The sequence below is a fragment of the Gopherus evgoodei genome, chromosome 11 (genome assembly GCF_007399415.2).
Source record: "Gopherus evgoodei ecotype Sinaloan lineage chromosome 11, rGopEvg1_v1.p, whole genome shotgun sequence".
Classification (NCBI taxonomy): domain Eukaryota; kingdom Metazoa; phylum Chordata; order Testudines; family Testudinidae; genus Gopherus; species Gopherus evgoodei.
In genome coordinates, this window is record NC_044332.1 from 42,629,881 (window position 1) to 42,650,902 (window position 21,022).

General features: G+C 41.4%; 1 protein-coding gene across 2 annotated transcripts in view; it reads left to right on the forward strand.

Moving 5' to 3' along the window:
- Positions 1–21,022, forward strand: part of LRP2 (LDL receptor related protein 2) — a 186,145-nt gene that overhangs the window by 135,966 nt on the left and 29,157 nt on the right. For both annotated transcript variants that reach the window (XM_030580404.1, XM_030580405.1), the window contains exons 56-68: positions 186–382; positions 2,236–2,481; positions 4,268–4,396; positions 5,623–5,742; positions 6,351–6,467; positions 6,763–6,879; positions 8,393–8,530; positions 9,435–9,557; positions 10,776–10,904; positions 14,031–14,162; positions 15,855–15,986; positions 17,190–17,333; positions 18,189–18,354. In XM_030580404.1, the coding sequence (XP_030436264.1) occupies positions 186–382; positions 2,236–2,481; positions 4,268–4,396; positions 5,623–5,742; positions 6,351–6,467; positions 6,763–6,879; positions 8,393–8,530; positions 9,435–9,557; positions 10,776–10,904; positions 14,031–14,162; positions 15,855–15,986; positions 17,190–17,333; positions 18,189–18,354 (1,890 nt within the window). The remainder of the gene's footprint in view (positions 1–185; positions 383–2,235; positions 2,482–4,267; positions 4,397–5,622; positions 5,743–6,350; positions 6,468–6,762; positions 6,880–8,392; positions 8,531–9,434; positions 9,558–10,775; positions 10,905–14,030; positions 14,163–15,854; positions 15,987–17,189; positions 17,334–18,188; positions 18,355–21,022) is intronic.

The following is a 21,022-nucleotide window of genomic DNA, read 5'->3' on the forward strand; positions in this document are numbered from 1 at the left end:
GTTGTGGTATATTTTGTTATCATGTGACAAATGGCCTCATGTCATGTAGAACTGAGGCTCAAGAAATATCTGAAGCCAAATGTTGCAAGATGATTTGTCACTGGCAAAAGCTTGTCCACAATTGGGATGGCTGGATGCCTGTAAAGTAATTGCTTCATCAAAGGAAATTTATTTTCTCTTTGTAGGTGCATACCGATCTGGTGGAAATGTGACGGGCAGAGAGATTGCAGGGATGGCTCTGATGAACCCCTGACTTGCCCACACCGATATTGTCGTGTTGGGCAGTTCCAATGTAGTGATGGGAACTGCACTAGTCCCCATTTCTTGTGTAATGCTCTGCCAGATTGTCCTGACAGATCAGATGAAGATCATGTACTTTGTGGTAAATGTCAGATAATTATTCTTGACACATGTGTAGCACGTCACATGTTCAAAACATTGTATAAACACTAACCATTTAATCCACATAAGCCGCCCTAAGAGGTTGGTGAGAATCATGATCCCTATTTTACAGATGTTAGGCCTGATTTTTTGCTGCTTTGCACCTTACATAGTCTTTTACCCCAGTGCAAAGTGATGGTAGAAGGGGTGTAAATGCTACCAAATCAGAGTGGAAATGTTTTACACTGACTTTGCTTCACTTGCACTAGTGTAAGATACAAGGCAGTGGAAAATAGATCTCATTGTGTTTTGCTCAAAGCAACACCATGAAGTTGAACTTGTCTGCACGGTCCCACAGTCCAGACTTCAGTGGTGTGAGTTGCAGCATGCACTAACTAAATCGTGCAAACTAAAAGGTACCTAGTTTGTGTTCACATTGTCCCATTTCAAACAGGACTAGGTTAATGCAAACTAAGTACCTTTTAGTTTGTGCTAGCAGGAGCTAGTGGGGCAGTTACCGCGCAACATCTTCAACAAACAACTCTATGTAGACAAACCCTGGGTGTTAGAGGCAAGATCAGAACTGAAGATTTTCCAACTCCCAGCTTAGTCCATCAGACCATGCTGCTTCTTACCATAATCTGCCTCTTTAAACAATGAAAAAAATTATTTCACATGAAAATTGCTCAAAGTGCAATACACCCAGGCAGACAGTTTTGGAGAACTGAATGTGATGGAATTTAAAAAAAAATTGTTAGCATCTAATTATAATTGTGAGGCAGTGTATTAACAATTTTTAAAACCCATCTTGTTTCATGTGCTTGTGTCTAATTAGAAAGCTAATTATTCTCTTCTTGTAAATAATATTACATTGGGAGTTGCAGTCTGAGCAGTGAGAATGAAAAAAGGAAGCTGTGTAGTCATATAATTGATATTTTCAGTGACTTCCATTAACATATAATAGTATTTTCTGTAATGTCATCATAATTAAAAGAAACCTCAATTTTACATGAATTTCAAACAGTCAAGCTCTTAAGTAAGGCACAAGGGAGTATTAAATATGTAAGATAAGAAATTGACATCTGCATAATGAGTTCACATATCTCTATTTTATTGGGTAGAATACAGATGATTTTGGGGTATATACACAGTTACATAAGGGGGAAAATGTGCTCTAGAAAAGCTAGAAGTGTTGAAGTTTGCAGAAATCATGCTATGTTCTCTCTTCCTGGAGGAAGGGATTAGTGTGCATGTCAAAGGGGCAGTGGGAGAAGTATCCAAACCATGGAGGCTGGAGATCAGTGGAAAGCCAAAGTGAACACCCCAGCTCACAGGCTAGCACTTAATGTGACTCCTACTCTGCAAACATCACAAACCTCACCAGCCGACCCCCCAACATTGACTTCTGCTCTGTGACTATGCATGAGTTCCCTCTGAGGAAGATAGAAACTATGGATCTAAAGTTAATGGTGCTCTGAGCAGCATGAACTTGTGCCAAGTGTCCTGGCATGCAGCGTGCTGGTTTAGCAGGAGAATATGCTGGGTGGAACTAGAGTGTTTCCTCTCTGGCCCACTGTCATGTTGTCATTCAGGTGCCCTTCTTTCTTCTCTCTAAAGGCTCTGTGTTGTATAGTGCAGTATTTTAGAGCTGGGGGAAAGCAGCCTGTGGGCCATACCCACGCAGGATTAGAAGTCAGTGTCTCAACTGGACAAGTAAATTCTAAGCTCAGTTGAGTTACCAGCATTTCCTTAATATGCTGTGATGACATAATACAGATTCAGTTCCCATAACACTGAAGGGCTAGCTCGCTCTTATAAGCGTCACCAGCCTAATAAAAATGTGTATTCTTTCAGCTAATCACCAGTGTGAGACACATCAGTGGCAGTGTGCCAACAAACGCTGTATCCCAGAAGCCTGGCAGTGTGATAAAGAAGATGACTGTGGGGATAACTCAGATGAGGATAGTTCTCACTGTGCCAGTAGGACCTGCTCTCCAGGCCAGTTTAAATGTGACAATGGCCGCTGCATCCCTCAGTCCTGGAAATGTGATGTGGATGATGATTGTGGTGATCACTCTGACGAGCCGTTCCACGAATGCAGTAAGCACTAAATCTGTGGCAGCTGTCGACATTATAGCATTATAGGCAGAGTGAATGGCATTGCTTAATTTTCAAGAGGTTTGCTTTTGAGGCGATATGAATCCTACAAACTGACTGCTAAATTGCAGTAGGTAACTGACACTGCAACACAGCACTTTGTGACTTGGTAAGAGAGTCTCATGAGATACCAAGCAACAAATACTGCAGGGGGAAAAAGTCACTAAACATCTACAAGGTTTTTGAACCAATCATGCGTTTGTAAAGAACTCAGAACCCAAGCAGCATGGTTTGTAAAGAACAGATCTAGCCAGGCAGATTTGATTATGTCTCTTGCCAGACTGGTAAAATTAGCAGATGAAAGGAAAGTGACAGACATAATACACTTGGATTTTCATGAATCTTTTAATACAGTTGCTCATAAATCTCTTACTTTCAAATTTAAATCTTCTTGACTTGGATATGAACACAGTCGTATGGGTAAAAAAATCTGACAGTTTGTGAGTAAAGGGTTATGATAAACCACAAAGTCTCAAGTTGTAGAGGAGCTATTGAGTGGGGTGCTCCAGAGATCTATGGTAGGCCTGGTTTTCATTAATATTTGTTTAATGATCTGGAAGAGTGAGTAAACAACATATTAATGAAATTTACAAATGCTACTAAATAGGGAGGAGTTGTGGGTATCTGGAATGACAGAGAAATAATAAAAAAAGCACCTAGATAGAAAACAACAAATTTAAATGAAATTTAGCTTGGCGAAATGCAAGTTAATAGAACTGGAATAAAATAATCTGAACAGCAGCAGTCTGAAAGCTGGAATGCAATAATGTGACCTACGAGTAATAATAGTCAGCAAATTGACAGGGAGTTTGCATGCAGTGAGACAGCTGAAAAGGCCGAAGCGGTGTTGAGTTATATGTTTAAGTACATCAACCCTTACAGCAGCATGTAGAGCACAGACACTGTGCACCCAGCCAGCATGGATATAAATAGTGGTTAGATGATGAGGTGTAGCGTTAGGCAAACAGAGTATAGACATACCAGAACCATAAGGTGTAGATCCTACATGGCTCTCCAGATGCCCAGATGGTGTCTCTGTCTGCACTGTTATGTTAGCAGTGTAGAGTCCCACTGCTGGAGCCCACCACACTGGAAAGCTCTGGCAGTGAGGAAAGGTTTTGGCAAGGGAGAGGCAGTGGGGAGCTGTCAGAGCCCTTCCACACTGCCTCCCTGCTACAGCCTTTCCTTGCCATAGTAAAGGGCTCCGGTAGCAGGGAAGCCAAGTTCCCTCCTGCTGTGTTTCCTGCATTGGGCACAGCTACTTGCCATCCTTTACAGAGGGCTGAGCCTAGTGGTTCAATCTAGCCCCAGAGGAGGACATGATAAAAGTTAAATATTTGAAGAATAGTCATAAAGGAAGGAGAGGAATTATTTAGGGCATCAAGGAGCAGGTTAACTCTGAAATGAGATGAAATTAAGAAAGGGGAAAGTTAGTCTGATTATCAAGGAAAACTTCCTGATGGTGGCTAATTGGAATAATTGCCCATGCAAAGTGGTGGATACCCAGTCACTTAGCATAAAAACAGAGTGGACAAAATGCTGGTAACTGTATAAGATGACTCCATTGTGCACCAGCAGGGAGATGGGCTATATGACCTGACAGTTGTTTTTTTCAGTCGTTGACTTCTTTTAATGGAAGTAGTGCACCGTAAAACAGAAATCAAATGTTTAAGTCATGAGCATACAGAAGTAATACAATGTTCTTTGACAACTCTCTCTTGTGTTTTAGTGGGTCCTGCCTATCGGTGTGATAACCACACAGAATTCAGCTGTAGAACCAATTACCGCTGTATTCCACTGTGGGCACTATGCAATGGGAATGATGACTGCAGAGACAACAGTGATGAACAAGGCTGTGGTAGGTGTAGGGAAAAGCTTTTTTCTGAAATGACGTATGCGGCGAATATTCCTCCACGCTATAAAAGCCTCATGGAAGTCTTCTCGGTGATAATTAGTATGCTTGTACTTCTTTCGTTTTCTATCAGTCCATTTCACTGATATCCATCTGCATGGAGGAAAATTCTGTGGACAACAATTCACTATAGGTCATTGTGTAGCTCACATGCTATACCCCCTGAAAGCTAGATTATGATGATTATTGTAGTATTTATTATTGAATGTTGATTCTCTGCTTATTACTGAATAAAACAGAGGGAAGTATGGTTTCCTGCTCCCGAATCTCACATGTAGGAACACACATGAGAGCTGTGTTGTTGTAGCTGTATTGGTCTCAGGATGTTAGTGAGACAAGGTGGATGAGGTAATATCTTTTATTGGACCAGCTTCTGTGTGATGAGAGAGACAAACTTTTGAGCTTACACTGAACTCTTCTTCACATGAAAGCTGTCATTCAGTTTTCTTTTTGCATATTTTCAAAACTACTTCCAACTCTCAACTGGGCATACACTATACCAAAATCACCAGTGTTGAGGATTTATGATGCTGCAAGAGTTGTTTTGAGACCTTTTAAAATGCTACAAACTAAGTGAACTGAGTTCACAACATCTACATCAGAATAACCCAGGGAAAAACAGGATGTGGCAGTCTGGCCTACAGTGTGCCATGTGGCTTTCAGCTCTGGCTGTTTGTCAGTAAAAGTGTGTGCCATGCCGAGAGTCACCAGATACATACCCATATACACATACCCATTTTTCTTCCACCAAATCATTTATTCTGTAGCTAATGTTTGTTTCTATCGATGCTGGTTGTTTTATACTTTCCTCTTCTGAGGGACAGTAGAATTGTTGTTTCTGCACAAGTAGGATATAGGGTGGTTGTTTTAGGACTCCCTGGCTCTGCAGTCCTTGTGTTGGGAGTAGCATTCTGCCTTTCTAGAAAATGGATATGTCCAGAAAATTACTGTGAAAGTGCAAAGTCTCTTCCTGAGCATTCCCCTCCCAATCCTATATCATTACTTGATGGGATGTTTCCTAACTGCTTGACCCAGTTTATGGTATGGAACTCTACCCTATCCAAAGCATCCTATCCTACTCTAAGCATCTCTCTACCCTGTCCAAAGCATATTCAAGGCTATGCTAATGTATGCTGGTTTATTGTCTTGGTGACAAATTGTGTGCTTTGCAGAGGAGATGACTTGCAATCCTTTGGGAGATTTCCGCTGTGATAATCACCGATGCATCCCGCTACGCTGGAAGTGTGATGGAGATAATGACTGTGGAGATGGGTCTGATGAGAACAACTGCAGTGAGTTGTCACTCCACTCTCATGATATTTTAGTATTCCTTGCTTTTCACTTATAGCCTCCTATTTCTTTTGAAAATGGGGCATGTTGTTCTTAATTGCAAGAGTTCAGTTGTTCCACTGTGTAGTCTGTATTGTTACTGCTGAGCCATTTGGAATGCTGTTAATAATAACCTCTGTATTGTACAGAGATAATGGTAGTTATAATGTATGTGAAATTATTAGTCCTGATTTCCACTAGAGTTTAAGGACTCAATCCTGCGTGTGTGTGTGTGTGTAAAAACATTTCTCTGAGTAAAGAGTGCAGGATCAAGCCCAAACTGAATTTTATTATTTTCTGATTAGAAGATGTAATTTCCTCAAGATAAAAATGACTCTTGGGTAATGTAATAAAACAAAGCTTGAGAAGAGTTAACCCACGGCACTCTGGAGAGACATGAAATATTTAATATCACATAATCTGTATGCAGAAATATCAACTTGCCATTTTAATGATTGTCTCACATCTCACCCTGCAATCATTTTGCCTATTTTAATGAGACAGGCTTGGATGTTTAGAGTTACAGTTGAGTGACTTCACATGTTCTTTGCACTTATCTTTTAAATTGAAGGCCCTCGCGAATGCACGGAAAGTGAATACCGTTGTGATAATTTGCGCTGCATTCCTTCTCGGTGGGTTTGTGACCATGATGATGACTGTGAAGACAATTCAGATGAACGTGACTGTGGTGCGTATTGACTTTTGGGTGTCATTTCATCATATTAGAAACTGAGGTTTGTGCAGGTTTGAAATCACTCTACAAAACCATATTTTACATCAAGGAGCAGTAGTGAAGCAACCTTTACTGCACTGCATTATTTACTTTTATTTGGAACAGCATATGCCGCAAATACTATGATACATTTAGATAGTGTGGATGGTGAATGCCCAGTTTTTAATGGTATCTTCTGTCTGAAAAATATCCACTTTCATCTTGTTTTTCATGTGAAGACATTTCACTAATCATTTTGGAATCTTTTTAGAGCTGAGGACATGTCATCCTGGATATTTCCAATGTAGCAGTGGACATTGTGTTGCAGAACGCTTCAGATGTGATGGAAGTGCAGACTGTCTTGATTTCTCTGATGAAGCAACTTGTCGTGAGTTTAAAGCATGTGGTGGGAATTTATGCGGGAAGAACAGAACATAAGACACACTTTAATTTTACAGAAACTTACTTTTTATTGTCTGTTTAATACAAGAGACAAAATCCTGAGTAGTATTGAATATCTGCCACTCAAATGACTTCAGTAATAATTCAGGAAAAAATGTAATATATTGAACTATTTTTTTAATATACTAATGGATTCTCAGGTATTCCACTGGCAAATTATAAATAGATTAAAAGAATAAACCTGCTGGAGAGAGTGATGCCCAAGAAGTCCTGCTCTTTGCAAGGATGGTCTAACACAGTGTGTGGATTTTGTTCTGTCCCAGCTACACTGCAAGACAGAACGGCTTTTTAAACATTTCAAGGCCTACTCTACTGTAACAGGCTAATGTGGCTGATTTTATAGTGCGCACAGGGCCTTAGATGATCTCATTCCTCTTCCCCCCCCCCACTATCAATGAAACAAGGGAAACAAAGTGTTTTCCTGTTTGTGGTCTCCAGTCTGGATTGTGCCCTAATCTCTACACTAGGCTACGTTTTAAGACCATTGGGGAGTTGCGGCTCATGCAGACTGTGACTGCTTCCTCATTAAGCGGTGTTTTTTAGGGGACATTTCACACCTGTGCATTGATAGAGCTATAATGGCTGCGGGATGATTCCCAGATGAAGTTTAAGGTTTTCATCTATAGAGCCCAAATGGTTTGGGGCCTTGGTACCTGGGATAATGTCATTCTTCTCATGTTCCTGTCACAGCAGTTGTGATCATCCTTCAAGGCAGTTGAACTAGAAACCCTGGATTAAGTGGGAAGGGGAAGAGTCAGGACATTTTCAGTGATGCATCCTATATTCTGGAGTTTATTTCCAAGCATATTTTGTCCAACAGAGGCTGGATTAGACATCCTTTGTGGCATGCTGTAAATCACATATTTTCCCTGGGAAAGAAGATAGCTGGAAAGCAACTGATGGGCTGTAGAAGTTGATGAAAGAGAAATGATTTGCAGGGTGGTTGTGTGTGTGAGGTGAAGGAAGGGGAGGTCCATGTGTGGTCTCGATCTTGTGAGATGTTGTTTTCAAATTTTGTATAGGATCAACATAATTGGATGGACACTTTATAAATGTGAATAAATTAATAATTAATTATCTAGTTAATTCCCTGACCATTCACTGGGGTTGCTGGATGAAATTTGTGTAGATTATATTAATGAATTGCCGGTGATATATGCAAACAGCACCAGTAAAACTCACACCACCGTATTGTGGTTCTGAGGTCTCTGGCAGTAACTTTAGTGTACTATTTAGCTTTGTAAAATCTTAATCTAAATTAATCAACATACTTAGCCAGTGGCCCTCAGTCCTTGCAGTCTACTGTTCCTGCAAACCTTTTATCCTGCTTCTCCTGTAGAGAAGAGGGTTTAGAAGAAATAATGACCTAGGAAATGCCTGAATGTTATTTCAGATCAAGCTAACTTGTTTATACTAAAAATCAAATTTCTTTTCACCAGCAACACGCTATCCTAATGGTACATACTGTCCACCTACGTTGTTTGAGTGTAAAAACCATGTCTGTATCCAGCCGTATTGGAAATGTGATGGTGACAATGACTGTGGAGATGACTCTGATGAAGAACTTCACCTTTGCTGTAAGAGAGAAAAATTAAATGAAAATGAACAATGTTGACTCCATTAGTAAAACTATATAATTACAATCATTAGTGGTACAGAAGTAAGAGCTAAATCATAAATATGTTCTTTTGACTGGAGATTCTCATGGGTTTTGGTAAAGAGAGCCACCAAGAAAGTGTTGTTTCACATGAAGCATGTTTAAATTCACTTCATACTCATTCTTGTGGTTTTGTAGCTCATTCATTGCTTTCCAAGCATCTAAATATGCATCTGTAAAAGAGGGGAGAAGTCAAATGATGAGAGACAATCCCCGTAGCAATTAGAAATGTGAAGAACAGGCAGCATTTTCAAAACTGGTTGCCTAAAATTAGGACCCTTAACTGAAATTTAGTGATTTTCAATGGTGCTGAGCATCCTCAACTCCCATTAGAGTCAGGGCATGTCCTTCAATTTGTATTATGGGTCCTAACTTTAGGCACTCAAGTTTGGAAATTTTGACCAATACCTATGAAAAACACATGTTACATACAGTTGAGCAGCCACGACAACTGCATTTATAAATTAGGTGGGCTTTTCATGAAATGATTTCTGCTGTTGTCTAGAAAGCTATAGAGCACAAACTAGCATGGTGACTACTCATTATATTCCCCGCAGTAGTGGTGAATGTTTGCTTTCTGGGATACACACTACCGTTTTCAAGAAAGTTGATTATCACTATGTCATAAACACAGATTTTAGGTTATCTTTAAACAAACCTAATTCAATGCCCTGACTGAAGAATATGTTTACTTTTGGCCTGGAAGACTAGTGCTTTTTAAAATAGAGGCACATGGTAGCCGAAAAAAGTGATGTATTGCTTTGATGGATTGTATGCAGTAAGTGTTTGCATCATACTTGCTTATTTGATCTACTTCATTTCAGTGGATATTCCCTGTGAACCACCATTCCGTTTCCGCTGTGAAAATAATCGCTGTATTTACAGTCACGAGCTGTGCAACCAGGAGGATGACTGTGGAGATGGAAGCGATGAGAAAGAGGAGCACTGTATGTTTACACATGCACAGCCAATTTTATTCAGCAATCAGTAGATACATTTTCTAGTAATCCTAGACTCAGACTTCCATCAATGTACAGTATTTGTAATGTTTAATAATAATAAAAAACACCAACATTGAATAACAAAATGAAACAAATATTTTAAAACTAATGTTCAGCAGGAAACGATTTGAACTGTGGTTATTATAACACAGAATATTTGTAGCATATAGATGCAAGTATAGGTTTAATGGGTAACAACCCCGCCCCCAGCAATAGTATGCCCGCCGTATGCCATGAGCATGGTGATAAATCAGTATAGTCTGAAAAAAAATATCGAATTATATTTTTATGGTATAGTCTATTTAAAATAATGAAGAAGAAAGAATTGGCAATTCAGTAATGGTCAGGGTGGCAAATGTTCTTGAAGTTGTTTTGAACACAGTTGTCTCTGAATTCTTACCATTGTTATGCATGTCTCAACAATATTGAGTCCTGAATAGTACTTATGGGGATATTAAAAGTTTAGGCCCTGATGCTGTAACTAGTTCTGCCTGGGTAGACCCCTGCGCTCACAAGGAGCCACACTGATTTCACTGGGGCTCTGCACATGAGGCTGCCCGTAAAGAATCAGTTATAGCATTCGGGAATTAACACCTGTAATAATAGATAAATTCTATTATATATCTTTATTGTACAATGCAAAGTTCTGCTCCCAGATATATTCACAGTACCCACTGACTCGATGGGACTTGCATGTGCACGTTTCATAGCAGAATTTGCCTCCAAGCTTAAGAATATTTATTATTTATTGACTTTTTAAATTACCCAATGTCATGTAATTGTAATAGCATGTTGTATATGCTAGAATGGTCTCAGCTAAACTAAAATATCAAAAACTCGAGTTAAAGTATAAAATATAGAGATAAAAGATATTAATAGCCTTACCAAAGCAAGAAGTTGAATCCACTGTTGAGTAGAAAATATGTAACAAAAAGCGTTTATGAACTAGCCCTTGTATCACTGTAGAAGGAGGAAGTCTGGTTTTTGAGATGAGGCACAGGACTGGGAATCGGCAGAACTATGCCACAGACTTCCTGACTCACGGGATCAAGTTATTAAACTTCTCTGTGCCTCACTTCCCTCCTCTGTGAAAGGAATAATGCCTAACTTGTGGATTTTGGTAGGCTATGTAGGTGACAGTAGTGTGTGTCTTTTGAATTGTAGGTAGAGAACCTACCCCAAGACCTTGTATGGCTGAAGAATTCAAATGTGGTAATGGAAACTGCATTCCTCTACATTATGTATGCGACAATTATGATGATTGTGGAGACCATTTTGATGAAATAGGCTGCAGTAAGTAACAATATCGTCGTTATGCGGTGTAGTAGTAATCAGTACAATTGAAATGAAAGCAGGTTTTGAAACAGAAATAAGAAACATATAGTATCAACTAGAGCTAAAATATAATCACTTGGAACAGCTTTTTGCTCCTCATCTGCTGCATATCTTTCTAAAACATTGTCATTTGCAAACTAAGAAACTCAGTGTCCTGAACTGTGCAAGTTAAGGCTAAGAGTCTTGTGCTTCACAAGAAGCAATTTGGTCTTGTTCTAAAATGGGATACACTGTGGAGGTCAGAGAAGACCCTGAACGGCTATAAATTGTCATAGCTCCTCGGAAGTCAATAGAGCTAGGATGATTTTCACCAGCTCAGTACCCATCCCAGGAGAAAGTGAACAACTCATCTCACACCAGCACCCTATTGGCCAGTGCTCAGATTGAAGTCACCTCCAGTCATCAGCCTTCTTAACAGTTTTTCATAAGATGACAGAGACCCAATCAGGAGAGTCACTGCAATGTGGAAACTTGGAGTAAACTTTGTGTGATAGGGAGTGCAGAGAGATCCTAGAGGAGTCCACCCGAATAAAGCATTTTGATTGCAATAGGCAGACATCTTAGATTCCTAATTTGAGTATTCACTTGTGATTTCAGTTTGTCAGGTGTTTATGGCTTCAGGTGAAAATGTGCCAAATGATGCACTCGGGATTAAAACCTAGTGTGGTTGCATATCACAAATAACTATCAAACTGCTAGCATGGTCTTTTCTGAGGTGGCCTGCATCTGTATTTCACATCCATCCCAGTGGACTTTGAGTAGTGGAAAATAATTATGTGACCTGATGAAAATATAAAAGTATAAGAAGGATGTGAAATGGTGCAAATCAGACATTTTGCTGGCATTCAGCCCAGTACTGTTCATGGGCAGACATGAACTCAAGCCAGACTGATGGCTTTTGGATCCTTTCCAGCTTCGAACATCAGCATTAAGCAGAGAGAGAATAAATAACACTAAATAGTGCTATAAACTTAATCAGGATGACAAATATCTTTTGTGATGGGAATAAAAGATGTCTAACTTTAATTGCAGGTATAAATTTTAAATATGAATGCAAAGGCACTGTGTTTGTGTGTGTGTGTCTATATATATAATATGTATGTATATAAAGATGTGTGTATAATTATTGTAATTAGCATTGATATATAGTTGTAGGACATAAACAGTTAATTGAGTTAGTGAAATAATATTTTGGCGTAAATCTGCATCCTTCTTCATCTTGTGTCAATACACATTTACTATTTAACTGTTTCTACTTATATGTTATAGATCTACTTGCTGTATTTTCTAAGTGTCAGAGTAATTTCTGTAAATGTGTTGTACTTCACCAGTTTAGCTATATAGGTTCTAACTGCAGTGGCAAAAATACCAGTTTTAGCAGCTGCTGTACTATATCACATGTGACACTTCTCAGAGGTACCCAGGGTTGTAAGGTGCCTTGCTACCATCTGCTCTTAGTGTGAAGAAACCTTCTCTGTGCCTGCCATGGGTCAGCTCCCTGACTCCACCAGCCACAGGCAACACAAACACTCTCCTCTCAGCCTATGCAGGCTCTGCTGTCCCACTGTAGGTTGGTCATAGGCACTATCCAACCCATGAGCGCCCTCCCCCCGCCCTCCCTCCAGTGTCTCACTGTAGCATCCAGCCCTGTTCTGGCCACCCACAGTAGTCTCAGATTTGCTGGTCCCAAAGAAGCAGTGCATCCCAGCTTACCAGTATCACCTTAGATCACTGCTTCATTTACACACAGCACATTAGATATGTTTATAGTGAAAACAAGTCTAAGTTTCTTTAAAAGAGACTAGAGATAAGAGAAGTATCATGTAAAAGTACTGGAAACAAATAGTTACATCTAAATTAAAATCATAACGTGTTATAAAGCCTAGACTTAAATAACAATAATAATGAAGTTTAGCTCGCCCAAAGTCTTTGCGATGTTTTCCAGTCAGGTTGGCTGTGACCCTCCTTTCATAAGACAGAACGTGCTGACAGTTTGTCTTCTTGGTGAAGGATCCAGGTGCACCTCAGGACTCCCAGTTATACCCCCAAAATCTGTTGTCTTCACTTGTAAACAGGATACCCTCTGCTGTTTTTGTGTTTTCCTGCAGCTCTCCTCCCTTGTGATTTCATAATCTCTTGATTAGCATCAGGCTCAGTAATACAAACAGGTCTTCATTGTGATACATACAATGTACAATACATTAATGACCAGACAGAGATACGTGTCTGCTAGCCCCTACCTGAAAGGAACCTGTCTAAGACATGTCACCTCCTGGTGACCTGTCTTTAACTTCCAGGCTTTAGGAACATAATTTCCAGTGTAATTATATAGCTTTTAATTATTATATGAGCATACATTTTGCAGTGATTATGGCGAACAGCGGACTGCTGGCTCTCAATAGAGACCTCATAGCCACCCTTTGGTGAGTTATTATGCAGATGCCTGACCCAGGGGATCCCTGTAAAACCCCATGCGTCCTCTTTGTGTCCTCTGCCAGTTGGCATTAGGGGACCCTGTGTCAGAGGTCCCTTGCTTCTCCCCATGTGAGGCCTGATCCAAAGGCCACTACAGTAAATGGAGTTCACTGACTTCAATAAAGGTTGGATCAGGCCTTACATGAATTAGGTGCCCACCCTAATTCCAAGGTACAGCTGAAATAGGTCTATATCACATGTCAAAGGAATTTAGCAAACTTTCTGTTTTGGTTGTGAGATAGGAGGGAGGTGATGGTGGTAGTGGGGCTGTCAACCTATCCAAATCCCTGGAATAGTTGCAGCTGCTTTGAACTGGTGTCTGATATTTTATGTCATTCCCTTTAGTGCTGGGTGAGGCTGGGTGGGTAATGAGGTCATTCAATATGGCAGTGTCATGATCCCGCCTCAGAGTTTCCTGACCTCCCTGTCATTAGTAAGTAGTACTGTGGCCAGGGAAATCCCTGAAAGACCTTCATGTCTGCTGAAAGTTTTTTCTGAGGAGGAAAGAAGAAGGCTAACTTAATATTTGAAAATTGTTTGAAAATTGAAAACTGTAGCTCTCAATATGATTTATGCTTTTCCAATTATAACGATTTACATTCTTTTCAGACTCAGGAACTGGACGAACTTGTGCTGAAAATATCTGTGAACATAACTGTACCAACTTAAGTGGAGAAGGCTTTATCTGTTCCTGTAGGCCAGGGTACAATGCCAGTGAGCTGAACCGGAACTCCTGCGATGGTATTTTCAATATTCTATTAATCTTCTCCATGAAAGGTGTTCAATTTAGTTTTGGTACAATAATTTAGATGTAACTATTCATTATTGCATGCAAAGGGGATTTTTGCACTTCACTGGACCTTTTCTGACACAGATTTGGTGTCTGAAATATATTTTCTCTCCCAGAATTTAGGCCCCGGTACAGCAGAGAACTTAAACCTATGCTTAATTTTAAGCATGTGAGTAGCTCCCTTGACTTTAATGGGAGTGCTCAGATGTTTAAAGGTAAATACATTCTTATTTGCTGAATTAGAGCTTTATGGTTTGATCCAGCTGCATTGAATTAAAGGGAAGCCTTTCCACTAACGTAAGGCTAGATCATATCTGAGTTACCACTGTCAATATTTACAATAAAATCAGAGCTTCTGCTCTGAGAAATTCACTAACTTGCTTGCAGTGCAGTTCTACACTGTTGCTCAACAGCTCTGTTCCCTGTGTGGTTAGTGTAATATATCCTTGCTTTAGAGATGAAAATAAATATGTATTGCTTCTTACTCTACCTAGTGACACAGAACCAGGCACATTCAAGAGCGAGCGAGCTGGATTCTAGTCTGTCAGCTCAGTCTAGAGAATTGTTTATTAAATTCCAAGAAGGGGGTTTGCACAGGTGTACACTGAAGTGCTGCTGAGGGCAACATTTGGCCCTTTAATGCTGGTGACGATGTGCTCCATGGAAAGAACCTAGCTGGACTCTCAGTCCCAGACTGACAGAACAAACATTAGTGACGCAAGCACACTGGATCTGGAAATGACTGAGACAGAATAAACGTGGGAGCCTGTGATGTCATTTTAGAATCCCTTTACAGGGCAGAACACATCACATCCTGAGTGTCTTGGCATGTGCAAGGCCAGATTAGAACAATCTAAGGCCCTTGGCACACTCTGACATGGGGCCCCTTGTGGCTTCATCCCCATATGGCCTTGCCCCTGCTCTGAAGTCCTTCCCTACCCCTTGGAGTGGGAATGGTGGTGTCCTTTCCCAGAGAGGCAGAAACAGAGGCATGGGGCCCCTTTGTCTCCACCCACCAAAGCAGCTGCAAAGGCCCTTCCCCTGAGGAGGAGCAGAGGTCCCCCGGTATATACACCAGGATTCAGGTGAGGTGGGCTGGGGCCACTCCACACTTTTCTACCTGCCACACACAGCTTCCTCTTTTGGGATGGAGCTGACAGCGAGTCCTAGTTGTTCACACTCTTCCGGCCACGCTGCTCAGTGGGGAATGTTGCCCAGTGTGATGCAGCAGCTCAGCACAATGGGACAGAACTTCCTCCCCTGCCAGCCCCCGACCAGATAATGTGCTGGGATGGGGCAGCAGCACTCTCCCAGGTCCCAGGCAGCTTCCAGCCATGCTGCATGGGAGGGGACACTGCCCGGTGTGGTGCAGCACAGTGGGACCGAGCCCCACTCCGCCAGGTAACATAGGATGGGGAAGGGGCCAGATGGGGATAGCGCGGGGGCCCCAGACTGGGAGTGGGATGGGGAGGAGTCATGAGGGGTGCTATATCATGAGGCCATGTGCCCCTCTTTGGTTGGTGCCCCCTTTGTGTTCCTCCCCCCTAGTTGCCCCAAATCAGAATGTTGAAATTATAAATGTGAGTAGTTCAGCTAAGGAAACAATTAAACATGAGATATTTTCTCTCTCCATTTGTGTTTAGATATCAATGAGTGTGAGATCTTTGGAACCTGCCCCCAGGACTGTAAGAATTCCAAAGGAAGTTACGAATGTTTCTGTGCTGATGGCTTTAGGTCTGTGGGTGATCAACAGGGAAAACAGTGTGCTGCCAATGGTATGTTTAACTGACAGCCTGACTGATTGCCGCCTGTGAAAAGCAAGCTGACTGTAATAGCTTTAAAGAATGTAGGCTTCCCCGTTATAACTGGGGAAAAAAACAAAAATCTTTTTGTGCAGCATTAGATTCTGTCTGGTTTACGTACATTCTTGTAACCTTGTACATCTTTGTGCAGGAATGTAAATACTCCCTCTCTGCTTCCATTTGTAAGAATTAAAATAATACCCACTTCTTGCAGGTATCTGACTTGATAAATACTCTAGAATATTTAGAGGGTGCCTGCCCTGCGCTCTCCTTCCCCAGATTTCCTGAAAACAAAAGACTATCTATGTTGCGGTTATCAACAAAAGGCAGCTGTCCATTAGCTCCCACCCCCAAAGGCTTTAGACTTCGTAACCTAATTAATGTATTTAGAAGAAGACAGTTGTATTAGAGTGGTGCAAATCAAAGACAATTTGCTGACAGATCACTGTTTATTGTTCATGGACTGATGAACACAAACAGGAGGATTTATAACAGCTCATTTATAACTCCAAGCATTAGTTCTGTCTCTTAGGTTAATGTCAGTGTGACAGTCACTGAGTAGGTTGATTCTGATTTCCTTCAGAAAATGAAAAACAAAGAGCTGGAGAAAACAGAAAGGAGGGCTGAGAATGGAACAGTAATAATATATGGTGATTGAGATGGGGTTGTGCTCTATATAAAAGGATACTCAGAGCTTCTAAAGGCTAAGTGATAAATAACGAGGTTGTGGTGTATGGAGTTAAATAACATAGCCTTACAAAGAGGAAGCAAGGCACCTGTCCTGTTTGCAGTGAGAATTTCTAAAAGGTGAAAAGCCAAGGGTGTGTAAGAAAACTTATTTAAAAAATAGTTTTAGAAGTTTCCAGTCCAAGGGCCTGAACCTGCAAACACTTACTACTCGGCTTATTATGGTGAGGGAGTGCACTGACGTCAACAGGACTAGTGATGGTAGTTAACACCAAGCCTATCAGTAAGCAACTGTAGGATCAGTTTTGCAGACCCAAAAGGGTTCGGTAGTTCAGATGATTGTCCAAGTAAGTCTTTTTTCTATCAGGTTCTTATCCAAACATAACCTCTAAACCTTTAATTTAGGTTTGATCATGGGTAGTTTTCACCTGCTTCCCTTGTGAGAGTACTATTGAATTCAGAGAAGTAAAATCTATTGTTGCTTTCCAGGTAACCCACCATTGTTACTCCTGCCAGACAATGTGCGTATTCGGAGATACAATATCTCATCACAGCAGTACTCTGACTACATTGATAACCAGGAGCACATCCAAGCTATAGACTACGACTGGGATCCTGAGGGGATAGGCCTGAGTGAGTATATTTGAAGCTTTCATACTTAACTATGCATTATTGATTTCATAACTAGCATTAGTTTTGAAGGTTAATTTTCAAACTATATTAGTTAACAGTTCTGGTGGAGTGGATGTGTCCTTCAGCTATACGCCTCCCTCATACCTATCCTCTCACACCCTGTCAGTTCTTTAACTACATCTAGTCAGTGAGTTTTGGTTTGTTCTGTTATCTCTTTCTTTCCCTTTCATTTCTTACCCAAGGACATTATGACTTTTATGACAGGGTCATGGCTGGCTCTTACTGTGTGTGCAAGAGTAGAAGGGTGCAAGAAGCCCCTCATCCTGGCACCCCCAACTTCAGGGCTGGCCACAGCTAGTTTCTGCACTCTTCTAACCTCAGCAGGCTTCAGGACTACAGTAGTCTGCACTCATGTGTCTCTCCTCCACCACTCATCCCTAGGGGGGAAAAGGCTGGTGAATCCTTATGTTCTGTCATATGCCACCCTACCACTGAACTCATCCTCTGCCATGTGTAGCCCCTGCATGGGCTCACAAGATCCTGCCTGTGCTAGTCAATGAAATAGACATCAGAGGTAAGGCACTGACTCTTGCAAAATGTGGCATGGGATCTTTAATGATTTCAGCTGTACGTCTTATCCAGTGTATATTATAGACTGATGATTTTAGAATTAATGCAAATTTTCCTATATTTTGCATTTTCATTGAGTGCCAACATGAGATTCTCACACAAACAGAAATATGTTAAATTGGTATCTCATGTACCATAGTTATCTCAGTAGGAGTAGGATCATCCAAAAATGAGTAAACCTTTCAAATGACTTCACAATGAAAATGATCTTTGAATTTTTTGTAGGTATTGTATATTACAGCATTTTGGGACATGGCTCTGAGTTTGGATCCATCAAACGTGCTTATCTCCCCACTTTTGATGGCAGTGGAAACAATCCTGTGAGGGAAGTTGACTTGAATCTGAGATACATAGTTAATCCTGATGGTCTAGCTGTGGACTGGGTTGGGAGGTGAGTAAACAGAAAAGTTAGGAATGTTACACATCTGAATATGGTAAGAGTCTGAGATATTGATCACTGGTTAGACATGTGAAATCCAGTCCTTTTATCTTAAACAGGCATGCATGAGAGATGAGAAATATGGTGCTAGTCTTGCATCCTGCACAAGCCGTCCTTGTGCTGGAGATGGGAGGTCTCAAGGTGGCCCAGATGAATGCACTTTTGTACGCACTTTGCTTCTTTGATCAGAAGCAGCGTGTGTCTCAATCTAACACCTGTTGCCTATTGCATCATATGTTCTAGCTAGCTGCCTGGGCACTGCACCTACTCCCCAACTGGCAGATCAGTCATGCCTCATTAGGATTATGGTGCACGGGCCACTATGTTTGCTGGACATTCTCCCTGGCATTAAATTAAGAACCTGTGAAAGAACTTGCCCTGTGGCTTCTGCAGAGGGAGGAGGCTCTCAACCCCCTTTTTGTCTGTCTGTCTTCTATTTGTCTAGGCTCTTACCTGGTTCTACCACCATAGTGTCTGAGTGCCATCCAAAACAGAAGAAAGGCAAGAGTTGAACATAGACTAGAATTATCAGAGAGTACTAGAATGTTAAGTGTGTGAAAGCGTTTCTTTTTCTTCCTTCAGCTGTTGGGCTAGAGAATTTAGTTTTTCACTTAACCCTGAAGGTGATGAGTCTGCAGCCATTGTTGCTCCTCTGGAAGAGAATTCCTTGGCCTTGCACCAGTTGTGGAGGAAGCTTGACCCCTCTGCTGTTATGAGATTAACTGCTGAAGCTGACCTTTTTGTTGTTCCTGTGGGATGGAATTACTGAAGGAGGCTGTGGTCCTGAGTAGGAGGTGATGTTTTAGGTAGTTTGATCTAACGCCATGGAATGCCTTATGGGTGTAGGCAGAAATCTTAAAACGTACCCAGTGTTCTGTGGGGAGCTAATATCGTGAGTGGGGCACGATGTGCTCACAGTAGCAAGATTCATTTTTGAGATGGGCTGCTGCATATTGGACCAGCTGAAGTGTTTTAAGGCTGGTGCAATCATTCCAAGTACGAGGAGGTGCCCTTTGCCAACCTGGGTGTGACAAAAGTCACAGTGACCAGGTCAGTAAGGGACACAGCCTCTTGCTATCTACAAAGAGAATAAAACATTTTTGGCAGCACTAGCTATTTCAGCATCCAGAAACAGTGAGGAGTCTGAAAACAACGCCCAGCCAAAGAAACAGCTTGACTGAATAAAGACTCCCTTAATGGTGGGAGATAGCACAGCAGTGATTATTTCTGTAAAATGTTTCCCTTTCCCCTCTGGCATCACCTCCACCTTACTTAGTTTTAGCATCAGTCAGCTGCCTTTCATCTGCTGGCTGATCTCACCCAGGCACTGAGATAGTTGAGTATCAGTCTTGCAAGTGAGTGAAATTATTGTGCTGAGCTATTCATCTGAGTAGTGTGGACATTTGACTGTTAAGTTTCGTAGTGTTTCCCTAGTTGTTCAATCAAGATGTGGTGATAGAAGCACAACCTAGTGAGCAGTCTGGTAAAGTGAGGAAGACATGCTCGTTACAGCTCTGAGTTCATGGCCTGAGGGAAAGGAACTTGGCCATCTCACTGCTTTCCTATTATGGGCAGTGGAAGGTCATCCATTAGCATAACTAGTGTTGTTTCTAATTGCACGTGCTAGCCTGGTACCTGACTGGGGGAGACCTGGATATTGGTAGTGGATGGACATAGTTGGAGACTGCCCTTTTTAGCTTGTTGGGTCTGAGTTACCAGTGTTGAGTCAGACTTCCTGTAGTTCTTCAAAGCTTCTTGTGTGAATGACTGATGATTTTAGAATTAGTGCAAGGAGAAAGGAGACAGATGTTTCCAGTCGTGAGCTTGATGGGTGGCTTCTGTTGCTCTTCCTCCTGGATTGGGTAATATGCTCTGTGAAATAGGTTGGCAGTTCGTCATCGCATGCTGTGTTGTTTACCAGGGCAGAGTGACACAATCTGGTTGGACAATCTGGTGATTTTACTACCCTGAAAAATTCTGTTGGTTCTGACTCAATGGCTGAGGGGAAGAATTATCTCTTTTCTTCCACCATGGCTGTGTGATATAATTGGAGAAAACTTCTGTGTTGAAAGCCTTAGATTTACACTGTCAGCCTTCACGTTCTCTTACTGTCTGCTTTACCCATGGCAGATCAACCCGAGAACCAAGGTTATCTCTGAGGTCAGTAGGGGCTGGCTGCATTTATGTGTCAATATCTCCACAGTTGTGAGCAGGTGCAAACAACATACTGGTAAACACACCAGCAGCCTGTCTATCCTGGCACTGGATCTGTATTAGTACTAGAGCAATGGTGAGAGATTTAAATAAAAACCCACTCAATGTATACTTAGGGTCTTTCTACCTGCAATGGGAGGTGTGACTGCAGTTTAGGCATATATATCCATGCTAGCTTTTATCTAGCTAGCCTGGCTAAAAACAGCACTGGAGATGTGGCAGGACAGACTGTGGTATGGGCTGCACAAGCCTGCCTGGAACCCAGGATAAGTACTCGCCTTGCTAGTCCATGCTGGGGTATGTGCCAGCACATCCTCATTGCTGTTTTTAGCTGCGTTAGCTATATTAAAGCTTGTGTGAGTGTGCCTACCTGAGCTGTACTCACACCTCAGACTGCAGTGCAGAC